The following is a 15086-nucleotide window of genomic DNA, read 5'->3' on the forward strand; positions in this document are numbered from 1 at the left end:
TCCTGTCTAGATCCCCATGTTCCTCTGTACTACTCATTATCTCTGCCAAGCCTGTCAGCCATCCACATGCTGGCTAATTTCTAAAGGCTCCCTCACCTCCATCCTTATCAGCAGAGGCTGAAGTCCATTCCTTCCTTCTGACAAACTCACTCCCGAATCTGCATTATACAACTGCTGCCTTCCCCTTCTCACTCCGTCACTTCCTACACAGTCACAAAAAAGCTGGTTCTGAAGTACATAGTCTCCTCATACCATCAGCCACAAATCTGAAATGAAATGTTGAGGAAAGCTGCTTCAAGAAAAAGAATTCTGAGGAAAATACATGCTTCTTAATAAAAAATAAAAAAGCTAAACTGAAGTTTTAGCGATGATAACCTACAATATGTTGCAAAGTGCCGGTGGGGGTGGGAGTGGGAGTAAAACTATTAAGATCCAGCTTATGTAAACAAAGCCTTGCTATGGCAAAAATACAGAGAAGGAAAAGATGGTTAGGATGACTAAAGTAAAAATCTGACACCGCCTTTGGAAGGAATTTTAGATGAGCCTGCACCACCTTATCATTATAAAATTTATGATAGGGTGGATCAGTCATGTGTGTTGGGTTTTTTTGAAAACCAAAATTGCATATAAATTAACTCTTAATGAAGTAGTCCAAAAGCCAGACACAACTATTTGTAGACTGTAATCATGTAGTTACTGCGTGAGGTAAGGCGAAGGTTCTAGCTCCTGAGTTTCACAAGAGACAACCAACCTCTGCGGCTGGAGCCTGCCCCAACTTCTAGTAGATTCACTGCATGCAAGCTGGAGGACCCAAGATCATCACCAGGCTGACAAATATTAATGAGTAGTCTGACATCTCTCCTGAACACAAGCAGTGAGGTAGGTATTCAGTTTGTGCAGCAAGAAATGCTCAGGACTGAGTATCTAGACTTCGCCTAGCAGAATCAGCTTACAATTGAAAATTGTGTCAGAAGGCTAAGCAGGCAAGATTTTCCTACTTTGAAGAAATATGGCCTACACAACCAGTATCTTTTACTGTTAGGGCTTCTTATTGTTTTCTTAATTTTAGTATTCAAAATGTAATGACTGTGCAGAAAATAACAGTCAAATTAAATAAAAAAAAAACCAAACAAAAAAAACCCAATAAAAAAACCCCCAAACAAACCAAACAAAAAAAAAACAAACACAACAACAACAACAAAAAAACCAAAAAAACCAAAAAACACCCCCCCCAAAAAAAAAAAAACACCCCAAACAACAACAACAAAAAAAACCCAACCAAAACCAAAAACCAGGAGCTGATGAATTACATTTTACAGCTATCTGCACAGTATTTGAAACAAGGTCACCTTACACAAAAGACAACAGGTGCACAAGCTACTGAGACTAAAAAGATCTGGATGGTTCCAGGAAAAGACCATGGATTCCAAATGGAGACACATTGTCCAATGTCCACCTTCAAACTTATTTCCATTTCCCTGGAGAAAGATGAATCTCCCACACACAGTCTGCACATAGTCTATCCCTAGAATGCAGAACAGCACGTGCTGTTTCTGTTGAGTCATGCTCTTGCAAGAGTCCTGAGAGATTTTCCTCATGCTTTGGTCAGTCACTCCATTTACTGTGGCTTAATTTTACTTAAAAATCTCCTCTTTTACTGGAACAAGCATAGCCTCCTACAACCCTCTGGAGAAATTAATGCTCTGATAGGACATTCACTTGCAAAACATTCTTTCCTTTTATCGTCTGACAACCTACATATTCATAATTCTTATAGGTGCTGAGAGTGATATCCTGAAATTTTTATCTCTAACAGGTCTTGATCTAGGAATAACAGGTATTTCTGTACCACAATCACAGAACAGAAAAGCATTTAATGCCAGATAAAGAAACCATAAGAAAAAAATACCCTAAAAATCTGAAAAAAAACATGGCCATTACAAGTCAAATGCCATACATCTATCACAAGCTGTAAGTCTTACCCTTTGTTAGAGAAATTATACCATTTATATAAGGTTAGAAATCTTATGACAAATTGTAAGCTATTCAAAGTAATTTAGTAAAGTTGACAAAACAAAAATGCAAAGCAAAATTTAAAGTTCAAGATGTCTCATAAAAATGTCTATCCTTCCACCCCATAGATCACTGCTCTTTGGTATCAGTTATATGCTGAGATCAATATTTCATGTTTGGCTTAAGTACTTCGATGAAAAGGCACCACACCTTCATGTAGAAACCCACTTTGAACCCCTTAGATCTGCTGGCACATTGCTCTAGTGAGAACTTAAGAGTCCTTTATCTTCTCTTGAAAGTACCTATAAAATACCTTTCTGCCTTCTAATAAGCTCAAAAGTGTCAGATGTTTGAGGTCTTCCATTTTCTTCCATAACAGAAAAACAAGGGGTACCAAGCAGTCATGTGGGTCTCTCTGGCTTTCAATTCCAAGTCATCCACATGGGTTTGACAGCAATGGTATAGGACCTACTACCATAGGAACCACACTATTCTGGACTTGCAGCTGCTGACCTGGTAGGATCTCGAATGAATGAATGGAGCCCAGGGGATGGGATTTGAGACTTGGAAACCTGAATGTGGGAGTCTACATGTGACCTACATAGCGAAACTCCTGTCCTATCTTACAAGTTTAAAAAGTGATGAATAGAGTAATAAAATAGTTTAGATCGGAAAAGACCTCTTAATATTATTGAGTCCAACCATTAACAGAGCACTGCCAAGACCACCGCTAAATCATGTCCTTAAGCACCACATCTGCACATCTTTTAAATACCTCCAGGGATGGTGACTTCATCTAACCCGTAAGTGTGTACCTAGTGACCACATGGTAGAATATTTCTCTACAGTCCCCTAACTGTATTTACTAGATGCCCTCTGACTACAGCAAAGTAAACATCTAAAGCCCATCAAGCAGATATCTAAATTTTGATGGCTGAATCTGCAGTCAAATCCCACCCAAGAACTGCAGTGTTCCAGGACTGGTTTTACCAACATTTAAGCAGAAGTCAAATACAGCTACCCAAACCCCATTCCCACATGCTACTTCATGGATCCTAATATGCACTCTCAAGGATTATATTAGCCCATGGAACTGCCACAAAGCCATATTAATTTAATAATAGCAATGGTGCATGTCCTGGATGTCAAGTTTGAACCTTCACTGCATTAACTTAAGCCACTCTCAGTCAGGCTATGTTGTCTGAAGTAAAGCCAGGTCAAGAAACTACAAAACCCCGCTCTGTTCATACTTCCTTGGCATCACCCTTACTCCTCCTCCCTTACTCCTGATTAAAATTCTTTTCTCATTGAGCCTGCTAAATAATTGCATGCACAATCAATCCCTAATCCAGTTCTGACACTTTCTTTATCCTTGAATGCTTTTTCCTTTAACACACTTTTTCAGACCAGATAGTTTGGACTGACTGTCCTGCAGCTCTGTTAAAGCACAACTACACAGGCGGCTGGTTACACTGGCACATCAGCAGACGAGCTTCCCTAGAGAGATGACATTGCAATGAGAAGATCAGAGCAATAACCATTTCACTCAGGCCAACTCCACCCAGAGGAGCATACTGAACCACATTGTAGATTTTCTGCAGTTTTTCTCCTTCATTACAAAAAAAACAGAGCAAACATCCAAAGAGAAACCCTTTATCTTTGTACTGTAATCCTAGTACATAAACAACTCCACTTAATTTTACTCACTTAAGGCAGCCAAGTTAAGGCGAGTAGTCGTGCCTTCAAATTACTTTCTAAAAAAAAAATTATGGTTTTCTTTTGAAACTAGTTAAAAAATACATATGGCTGTTTATACTATTGTTTGCATCAAACTGTCAGGAACACATTTGTCTTCAGTGAAAATGCAATGAAGACTTATGAGTACAGAAGAGAAAGTGAGGTACATACAATATTTAAAAGACATCTCAGACATTGTCCTTTTCTGAAGCAACCAGGGACAGCAATCTTTGACAGGAATGACAGCACTCAATCAGTGTTAATTCAGCTTCAGGAAAATGTGCATCCACTTTAAAGTTTGGAATTTAAAGACAAGACAACCAATTCACTGAAAAGGTAAAGAAAAGGTATAGTTGGAGAAGAAATGAAAATTGTAATTTCAGATAAACTGAGTGAAAGGAAAAAGAACTAAATACTGCCAGCTCTAAAAGCCTCAAAAACAGCAACCTCGACTTCTGCAAGATGCTCTCTTCTCCGATGAATCCTGTTATTTGCAATTAGTTGATAAGAGGTTACCTAACTAAACCACTATGTCACTGCAAATGGGCTGAACACATCTGTCAGGTGCACCACAGAAATGTATTCAAAATTTCCAATCACATCCTTAATGCTAGCACCTTCCATTTGTTCTCATCTCTATAAGACAGTCCTTCTGGATCATGGTTTTTCCAAGCAAACAAGCATGTACTTAGCTCCTCAGGGCAGATGTTTTCTGTGCCATCAACATGCTCATTCGTTTGACTTGGCATGCATTTTGTCATTAAGTGAGAAGCCTTAATATTTGTTTGAGGTCATGGCGAACTGTGTGCAATTGTTCTTTAACAAGTGACCTTATAATAAAAAGGGTGTTTTCTTTAATACATTGGCACTGCCACCATTCTGTTGTATTTAAACAGCATCCTATTATCAGTAATCTCTTACCCTACAACAAGGGATAGAAATAGGCTCTCTGGGAACACTGGGCCAAGAGGCTTAACTGTCTTATGCAGAACTTCATCCCAACAGCAGTTTTCAAAAATCACAGTTCATGTGTTGCCTGGGACTTCCAGATATTGATGCTTTAGAAACAAACATGTAATCAAGCTCTGGACTTGGTGATTCTGACAGACACTCAAAATACTCATCCTTTAAGATTCCATCTTACATTCCTACAACATAGAGAGGTTATTTTCCTTTAAATAATAAATTATCTTCACTCATGTAAGAAGTCAGTTGCCAGGGGCCCTCAGCCACAGTAATAAGTTACTTCCACCTAATACAGGTTTTCCACGAAAAACAAGCTTTTATCAGAGCCAAAGCCTCTACTTGTGCATCTCTCCACGCAGCTCCTGTTCATATCCACTGTACATGGAAACCAATACAGTCACACACAGAACGACAGTGCCAACACCCATTCTTGTAAATGGCTGTGGACAATATATTTTTCTATTTATAAGCAGTAAAAACTTGAGTAGGACCTCTGATTTTCTCAAGTGCTTTTTTTTATTGCACCTTGTGCCCCCTCGGCCCTTCTGCACCCAAGTGTTCTCAGTGACTTGGGCAGCAAGGCACAACTTTGCAAAGAGGATCTACAGAAAAAGTGAGAGGTCTTCTTCCTCAAGTTACAGGGAGTTACTTATAACTTTACTGTGATCTACCTGTACAAATAATATAAACAGTTAATATGTTTTACTGTTCAGCAGTGCACTTCTCCTGTAAATAGTCCCTTGCTATACTCTTACACCATTCTTTTCTCAAGGAAAAAAAGGTACACACACAAAAACTATTCACATAAACTACTACCATGACAAATATGTTCCTGTGGAACACCTCAGATGCCAAGCACAATTTTACATGGCAGCTTGAGGAAACAGCATTAATCAGCAAGTGCAGAACACGCACACACACATGCTTTGCTTTCTTGACAGCTCTTGCCAGAACCTGCCTGAAACAATGCAGAAAAATGTCTGGCATCACCCAACACTCCCAGAGTTACTCCTCAGGTAACAGAAAGCACCCCTTTTCCATCATATTACTTTAGGTGGCTTGTGACTCCAATATCCACCACCATTGCCAAGTGCGATCGCTTTGCTGGTTGTTCCACTTGCTTCAAGATTCCCACAGCAATGCATTCTTTTACCTCCTCATTTTCAACTCCATGACCTTTTCTGCTCAGCCAAGTCTAACTGTTTCACCAGAAGTCAATTCTGGGTCTTTCAACAATTTTAAAAGCTTTGTGCTACATTTGAACTGTGGACTTTTCTGTTAAAGAGAGTATCAATTCTTCCATACCACAGCTGTTCAGCCTTACACAAAGTACAAGCTTTTAAGCATCTTACTTTTTGTTCATGCTATTTAAGAATATGCTATTCATGTATTTATTTTTAGGTGGAATGAAGTACTACTCATATTTCTGTAAACAGCAGCCCCTCTGCCTCAGCTAAATGCAAACTATGAAAAATATCAAGGACTACAGCATCAGCTATCCTAAGAAATAAAACTACCTTCTCTTTCTTTCTGGTCACACTCTTTCATAGCAGACACGCAAAAAATGCTTTTTAACCTATCCTCGTTTTATTTTTCCTAACTTCCCCAGAGCTTTGCCACTCTAATAGGACCATAAAATACTACTTTCCCATTCAAAGTAAACTCTTGACTCCTAATTTTTCAGTATTACATTATGTCGAGTAATCACTCAGCTCCAGGAAACTTAACAGTTGTCTGATGCTTTCAGCAACCATATTTTAATGAATCAGCACCAGCCTCTCACCACCACCACCAGGTTTCACCCAGGTCAGCCATTCTCTGCATGTACAGAATCCAGTGAGTAAAAAGAAACTTCCTTGGCAGAGATTAAACATTATTTACTATGGTAAACGTGTGCTCATTCCTAATTTGTTACAAATATGCAGTAAACAATCAGGAAGACTTTTTAGAAGTTTATTTATCACAAACCATCAATGAAGGAACACTTACTAATGTAAGTAATTGATACCACGTCTGATACCAAAATCCAGACTCTCTATCGGTGAGAAAAATGAAAAATTATTTTTCTAGATATTATGTTGTGTTTGACAGAAGGGTGGACAACTGAATTAGGTACCAAAGCCAGCAGTTTTAGAAGGGAAGAATCTCAACCCATTATTTTAGCATACAAGTGACTTTCATAGTAAGAGAGCTCTGCTTATTTAAACATTAGACTGATTTCCAAACCCATTAAGAAAAACAGAAAGAAAAAGATTTAGGGATGTGATTGTGGAAAAAATGCAATCACTCAGCATCCTATTCTTCTACAGTGCAGGAATAGATACCATTAAGCCCTTGAAAGAGCCTTTCTAAATACACAGATTTTTGTATTCCACAAGTGCAATCCAAATGAATCAGTTTTTAAAAATGATAAATGTCCTGTAACATAGAAGTAACACAAAGAGGTATAAGCTTCCCAAAGACATATGAGATTCAGTTACCAGAGCTGAACTCTCATCTTTTGTTGTATAAAACTGCCCATATGGCAGTATCTACCTTTTAATGAACAAAATTGCCTGGAATTTTCAAATCAGCTGAAGAGTTCACCAAGTAGCCACAGTATTGGCTTCAGCAAGAAAAAACTTCTTATGTTGTGCAGATGCACACATAACCCTGGCAGCACATTTCTGTGAAATGGAGTCTTATTTTGCTAAAGATAATTCCTTGTCCCACATGTTTGTTTGGGCATAAGTATGCATAATGATTTAACACATACACACACGTCAGCTGTATGGTTTAGTAATTCAAATTACTCCAAATTTGTCCTTCCTTCTTGAATCAAAAGTGAAATCTCCAGTCCTTTTGCCGAACAGTAAAATCATAATTTGTTTGTAAGCAGACACTGTCGTATCTATAGTATATCAGTAGTTTAAGGCAATCTAGAAGATTTGTACTTATCACCATTTGGAACAGGATTGTTACACTATGACTGACAGGAGAATTAAAATATTTCTAGCTACTGTGAAGTGTTAGAAATGTTAATGATTTTCAGGTCCTAAAACTAATCATCAGTTTGAGCTACAGATGTGATACCTTACAATAATGCTTACAAAGGCAGGGAAATGCCTATAAACAATAACAAATCCCACTTTGGCACTAAAAACAGCAGTAGTATATATAGAAAGATAGACCAAAAGGAAAAGGAGAAAACTGCAGAACATAAGTTCACTTACATCAGAATATTTCTTTGCCCTCTTTCACAGTAAGAAAAGCAAACAAGAAAATACCTTCCAAAAGATATGAAGAGCCCCAGATAAACGGAATCTCTTTCTGGAACTTTTACCTTAACCAAAAGGGGGGAAATAGCCAAACCACACTGAACAAGGGGCATATCACTGGACTTCCATGAAACTACCCTGTTTTCTAGTAGTTGAAAGTGTATTGAAAGTAATAAAGAAAAGAGAACAGAGAAGCCAATTTGGAGAAGAGATGATTTAAACCTGACTGTAATTTTTTATTTACAGGTTCTAGTCCAACATACCAAAATACTGCAAGAACAACTACCACTAAGCATCAGTCTACTCAAAATGTTAGATAAAGTAAGAGAAAGACTGCATCTCACAATGCTCATGTGCTCTAGAAAAAGAAGACAGAATTCCACTAAGTGAAAACTAGCTTTATTTTTCAGAGCTCTAAATTCAAAACACCCATATGCCACATTTAAATGAGAAAATGAAAGAACAGCCCAGTACAAAAGTATTATCTACATTTACCATATAAATGGAGAAGTGCAAAAACTAAAAGGAAAAAAAGGAGTTAAGAAAAACAAGCAAAGTGGTAAAGGAGACAAGATGACAAAAAGGCAATGAAATCACATTTTCAGTATTATTTTATCTTCTTTCCTATGTCAGATAAGGGGTTATATATTCAAATTTTATTAACACTAAGTAAATACATCCCCCAAAGTATTAAAACAGTTACATTATGTTTCTATACAAATTAGTTTTGTTACTGCAGTGATATCAGTTGCCTTGACACTAATGTGTGGAGAATGGCATGCATACCAGTTCTTATAAAAATTCTACATACAAATGTAAATAGAAAAGAAAAAAAATGGAGTGATGGAAAGGACTGGGCTGGGTATATATAACCACTATAGTAAGAACAACCCTTTAGCCTTCCCTAGAAAATCAAGCTCCATATATAAATGGGAATTCACGCACTAGCGGTGACTCCAGACTTTACACATTTTATCCTATACACATATCACCAATCTGAGTAAATATGCAGCCTGTATGATGCAAGACACTCACTTTCAAAGCAATGGGATGACAGGTACAAAGTAAAGAACAGCAATAGCTTTGGCACAGATTATCTCCCACTGCTGGTCACCATCAACAAGACTAATTGGCTACTGAGATTTAACAATCAAGGCATTCAAGGACAGGGGAATGAAAGGTCAATAAAAAACTGCATTATTTAGACAAGTGTCTGTGCTAAACTCACAGCTCCTGCATGTTGGTCTTGGAGAAACAAATGCAACCCAAGCTTCCTCTTCCTCCACTACCTCCCACTCTTTTTTTTTTCATTTGCTTGTTTGTTTTTAACAACACAGTGGGGTTTATTTCAAAGAAAACAGCAAAACAGAAAGCACATACATATATCGCATGACCATAGCAAAATTTAGGGTTTTACTGTAATGATCATTTTAACCTTTCCTGAAATTAGTGCTCAAAAGTAACTAATGAAAAAAAATATATCCCTATTATTTTTCTTTAGGTTTTAACTTGTCTTTCATTATGGACTAGCCAGATGCACCGTAGTATGCAGTACTTGGGAAAGTACAGTTAGAATATCAGTTCAACAGAGGAAAGGTTCTGTAAGGTTTCAGTACTCAAGTGTCAACAAGCAACTGTTGTGATTTTCTTTAATTTATTTATTTTTCATTTAAACCTCAGCACAGCAAAACTACCATGATTCAGCAGAAGATAAGCCAAAAAGTGTCTCCAAGACACAGGTCTGCTCTATGTACCAGGCTAAAGAGAATAGGTTGACATTTAACATAGATCCCATCACTGGTTATTTTCTCACAATGTATTTAGGATCATATTTTAAATACACATGCAAACATGCAGAAAGAACCATTCTTTAACAAATAAAAATATCTCTTGAAACTCACACATGCATACATCCAAAACTTGGCCAAACTGGAAAAAACAACACAACAAACCCCTCAGGAATCCCACCTCTCACAGAAACCACAAAATAACAATGTCATTGTTAAACTAAAAGATCCTGGAATTCCTTCTACACACTTTCCCTGACATCTTCACACAATAAAATGCAGGGGTCAGTGGTACTGAAACAAGGAATGGCAGTTCCACTCTTGTGCACATACGAAAGCAAGTGACCCAAGCTATTATTCCAGTCTGAGGCACTTTTTGTTCCTAATATCCAGATGCAGCAGCTTTTTTTTTCCCTTTCCTTTCTTTTTTTTTTAAAGAAATGACTGTGGACACCTCCTTCACATTTTCCTATTCTTCAGTATTTTCACTTCATAAAGCTGCAGTCAATGTGTTTTGTGTGTAGTGAGAAGGGAATGGCACATTCAGTGGTGGTCTCAGCCACAGCCTACATTGGTGGCTCAAGTAGTCTCAGGATTAGGTCTTTGTGTGTGATGAAAGGATATGAAAAGTCAGTTATTTAAACTCAGTCAAGCTGTTGATTTTGGGGAGGAAAAGCGTTTGCAATTCAGTTTTCCTCAATAAATCACTGCCCTTTTTCAAGGGCAGATGCAGATAGTTCACATGTTCACAGCATTCTCTAAAAACAAAACAGATCATGATTTTTTTACCCCCCCCAATCTAACATAGGGCAAGAAATCAAAACGAAGGGGCCATCACATTAATTACTCAAGTTCACTAGAAACTAAAGCAGAAAATCAACTCTGTTAACAAGTAATAAGATCCCCGAAGAATTAAAAGGGCAAGGAACTACAGAGAAAACCATCTCTTTAAAATTCATCAAAATAATTTACAAAATCAAAAGAAAGTCTGAAATATATTTCACCATCCTATGTATTCAATCAGTTTATAGATACAATTTTCAAGCCATAGTTTATCAGCTTGGGTACCCATCCTGCATCATCTGAGACCACAGTTTAAAGATGTTAAGACTGCAGATCTATCTCAAGTCAAACTGAGATTCAGATACTAAAAAAGAAGCCTCTGATGAGCTCTCAAAAATATAGTATCCAAAATACTAGCCACTTAGGAATACCTGGGCTAATGTGCATAAAACACTATTAAATATATTGGAATTTTAACTCCCATCATTAAATTGTTTTATTCTATTCCTTGGCTGACCTTTTCCCCAATTAGCGCATTGTGTTTTATTTGTGCTGCATTGAGCTAAACACTGCTGTGCATTTTACTCATGATATTTTTTGCCCAGGGAAGTTGTGGATGTCCCTCGTAAGGCTAGGCTGGCTAGGCTGGACGAGGCTTTACACAATCTGGTCTAGTTGAAGGTGACCCTGCCCATGGTGGGGGGGTTGAAACTAGATGGTCCCTTCCAACCCAAACCATTCTATGGTTCTAAACTACAAATCCCACACCTACCAGTGAAGTCCACCTCAACAGCACCTTGTTCTCCCACAGAGTTTAAGGCAGGAGGAGGAACAATAGTTGATTATAACACTGAGAAAATCAGCTGGTATTTTCAGAGGAGCCTAAGAAAATTAAGTACTAAAATCCCTGTCATCCTAAATAGCACCTCACTTCCTTAAGTGCCTTCTGACTTGGTTATAGGATGACCAAGTTGGTACCAACTAAAAAAAGCATTTCTGCAATCATTTGCATTTGGTTAGCTCTTTGAGGTTCCTGTCAGGACTGTCACTGATTCAACTAACAGATAAATAAATAAAGCATATATATCTAAAGGAAGTAGATGTTTAAACCTTCTTTGAAAGTTTTAAAGCACTGTAATGGCCTTCACACAAGTCATCCTTTACCTGAGGAGATTGCAACTTAGGTGGAAAACACCTGCCAGAATCCATAACTTGCGTTAAGAAAAAGAAAGCACGATGCAGAACTGAGGCTAAGGAGGCTAACTAACTAAAAACATTCAAGATTACAACCCCCATCACCATCATCTTCACCAAACAAGTTCATTCAGTTTTTTACTACCTCAATCAACCAACAAACATTAATTACTACTTGATTTTACAAACATATTTAGTGCCATACTTGGTAGAAATGGCAAGTGACATAGTGAACACAGCATTGCTTTCTATTTTATTTATTAGGAGAGCAGGTACGGAACCTCATGGTCAGTCAGAATCCATTACAGAAGATAAGGCCCAGGCTTAGACTGCAGACTGTAAAGTTTATTTTCTACTTTAATGAGTTTTGAACTGGTCTGTAAATATAAAATTAAAGATATCTTGATAGTCGAACATTTGGTTTCTTTTTACATCTACCCACAGAGTTCTGTTCAACAGCCGTGTAGTCAAACTTAGCCGTAAATATGTTCTCATATAAGACACTTATTTTAAATTTATAAACCTTGTGGATACAGCAGTAATTTCCACAAAGAGACAAGTCAACTGCACTAATATGAAATGTCTGACATGCTGTTAAAATTCGTAAGAAGAAAAAAAATTGCTGTCTCCTTCAAGTGAAGACTGCCCCTCCGGCCTCCAGTCTCAAGACAGTTGTGCTATATTTTGGTCCACTTCAAACCAAAGAAAGAAAAGATGGCAGGAAACTTTAAACACGGTGAGAGTTGCTGCTTTGGGAGGTACTGAAAAGCAACAGTTCTGTAAAATCTAATCAGGTTTTCAAAAGAATACACAAGGTCTATGATGTGCTTCTGTGCTTGCCACATACCTTTTATTTTTGCTTTAAGAAATACATGTACAGTGACTATCCACCATCTTGAAGAAAACTGACTCCTTCGACTCAATGGAAGACGTAAAAAATTCAAGTCTTTCAGTTCTAGGAATTAATTTTCATCCAGTATAGCTGTCTAGACTAATGGTGCTCTTTATGGCTGTAGTGCAGTGTATAAATCTTATTAGGCACTCTAAAAAGAATATTGTTGATTTTTAGCATTGCTTAAAAATCTGTACTCAGTGTAATTATGAAGTTCTTGAAACTAGAAGACTGTACTATTTATTTATCGGTATTTAAATGGTCTTATAACTGTAGTTTTTGGGTGTCCAATCACATTGTGTTTATTTGTGCTGAAATTATACACTCACTTGCCAATACAGTAAAAGGGTGGAATGCTTCACAATGATCCTAGCAATAACTCTGAAAAACAACCACTTCTTCAGTGCAAATCCGCTCAAGAAAAGCCTCTACACAAAAAGTAAGATGAACCAGTTACTGCATTGTTTATTAAGTTTCACTTGATTCCTCCTGACAACCATTTAAACAATGAATGTTGGGAAATGTCTCTCAAAGAATCAACAATAGTGGCTGGGATCAGAGCTTTCATATTCAGCTAATACTGTTTTTAGAAAGGAGAAAATATTTCTTCCTGAAGGGATTATAAGAAGCCTTATAAAAGACACCTGCAAACAAAACAAGTGACAAAAGATCTCTATCATAATTGATAACAGTTATCCTTTGTAAAAATCTGTGCTTCGTCAGAAATAAATACACCTTTGCTATTGAATTTCAAAAGGCATTCACTAACCAACAAGCCTGCTGGTCAAGAATAGAAAGTTTTAGAAAACCTGCGAAGAAGGAAGTGCTTTTTTCTTATGTATAGCAATGCATTATTAATCAACAGTAAGACTGCAAGTTTTCTTTTCTGATGCCAAATAGAACAAGCAAGCTCTAAAACATAGTATCTTTTTAATAGTGTACTGGACTTGTAAAATCTACTTTACCTTTTGGAAAAGAAAAACTTTTCACTTAAAAACAAACTTCAGAATTTGAGAAATAATTCAATAGCCAATTGAAAAGAAATGCATATATTAATTAACATGAAGGAATATGTTTACAAAATGCAGTTTACAGTAGGAGCTTGAAAGAAGAAAACAATGACATCTACAGAAACAGCCTTCACTTTCAATCCAAACCAGTTAAGTTCTGGAAAGCACACACTGCCTTAAGTATCTACACACTGGTAAAATAACTAGGTTTTCCAATCTGCTAGTAGGAGATTCGGTCCTTTGTATGTGACATGCATACAGGTTAGATACTTTCTGAGCTTTCTTTTGAAGCAAATCAGTTTGTTCTGTCAAAAATAAGACAGTGCAGTTCTCAAGACAGTTTGCTTCAGGGTCTGCTCCCAAAAGGAAGTATGGACAAGATCACACCAATTTTGGCTCCCTCTGCTTTCGCAGACTTCTGTAACATTTTCCCAGGAAATTTTGTATCCTCAGACAACCCCGCATGCCTTTAAACCACATGCCAGGGCATGCAAAACACCCACTCAGTTTCTTGCTATAAAAACACCATGCAAGTGGTCTTGCAACACAATTCTCACATTGTTGTAAGTGCACGGAACTAAGGAAAACAGTTAATCATTTTATCTCCAGATCACAGGACCCAGGGGATGCTCTGGTCACGAGCAGAACAATAGTACAAACATACACAGTGCAGTCTGCCGCAACGGGGACGAACCTATGCACATACAAACCCCTCTAGTCCAATGGGCAAGGACACTATGCAGAAGAAATGGGTGTGACTTTGTGGATGTAAACCCTATTCTAAGTTGTGGATGTAAACCCTATCCTAAGAGAAGAGGATAAGGACCACAGGATAACTTGAGCTTCTAGTCAAAAAGAAAGGCGCATATGTATAGTCTCAAGAGAGTTGAAATAAAGTAAGATATTCTGCCTAATAAAAGAGACTGAAAAAAATCTGCAATCTGTACAAGCAGTAAAAAATTAGTAGTTTCTATAGAAAGATGTTTATACCGCACTTTCAGGAAGAATTTGGCGAGGTCTTAAATGCCTATGAATTAAAAATTCTAATATTCACTATAAGCAACTCCCTAACTCAGAAAAAACCACAATTGCTTTAATTGATAGGTAAAATACAACACGTTCCCTTCTTCCCCAAAGTGACGTGGTAGTGCAATGCTTTGAAAATTTCAACAACTTTTTTAAACTATGAAAAGAGACTTTATCTTAAGAAGTGTTTTTACGGGAATAATATACTGGAATAATTTTTTTCCCCTATTTTCAAGAGGTCAGCAAGGACAACATGATTAAACTGCTCAACCTGAAATGTGTTTTGTTTCTTTTTTAAAGAAGTCAAAACAAGGTTTAGATCCCGAATAAGCTATCTCTAAGAGATGAAGCACCATTAGCAATAGCACCTTAGGAAACATTTTTGACTTGAGAGCATGACAGATGTGATCAACTAAGTGGA

General features: G+C 37.3%; 1 protein-coding gene across 9 annotated transcripts in view; it reads right to left on the reverse strand.

Annotated features, from left to right (window-relative positions):
* ABCC4 (ATP binding cassette subfamily C member 4) overlaps positions 1-15086 on the reverse strand; it is a 148191-nt gene that overhangs the window by 48849 nt on the left and 84256 nt on the right. The window contains exon 21 of one of the 9 annotated variants that reach the window (XM_017821096.1): positions 128-266. The exons of the other annotated variants lie outside the window; for them this stretch is intronic. Coding sequence (XP_017676585.1) covers positions 255-266 — 12 coding nt within the window. The 3' untranslated portion in view covers positions 128-254. Of the gene's footprint in view, positions 1-127; positions 267-15086 lie in introns of those variants that run through there. 9 annotated transcript variants of the gene reach the window in all.

The sequence above is a fragment of the Lepidothrix coronata genome, unplaced genomic scaffold (genome assembly GCF_001604755.1).
Source record: "Lepidothrix coronata isolate B3197 unplaced genomic scaffold, Lepidothrix_coronata-1.0 Scaffold88, whole genome shotgun sequence".
NCBI classification, from domain to species: Eukaryota; Metazoa; Chordata; class Aves; order Passeriformes; family Pipridae; genus Lepidothrix; species Lepidothrix coronata.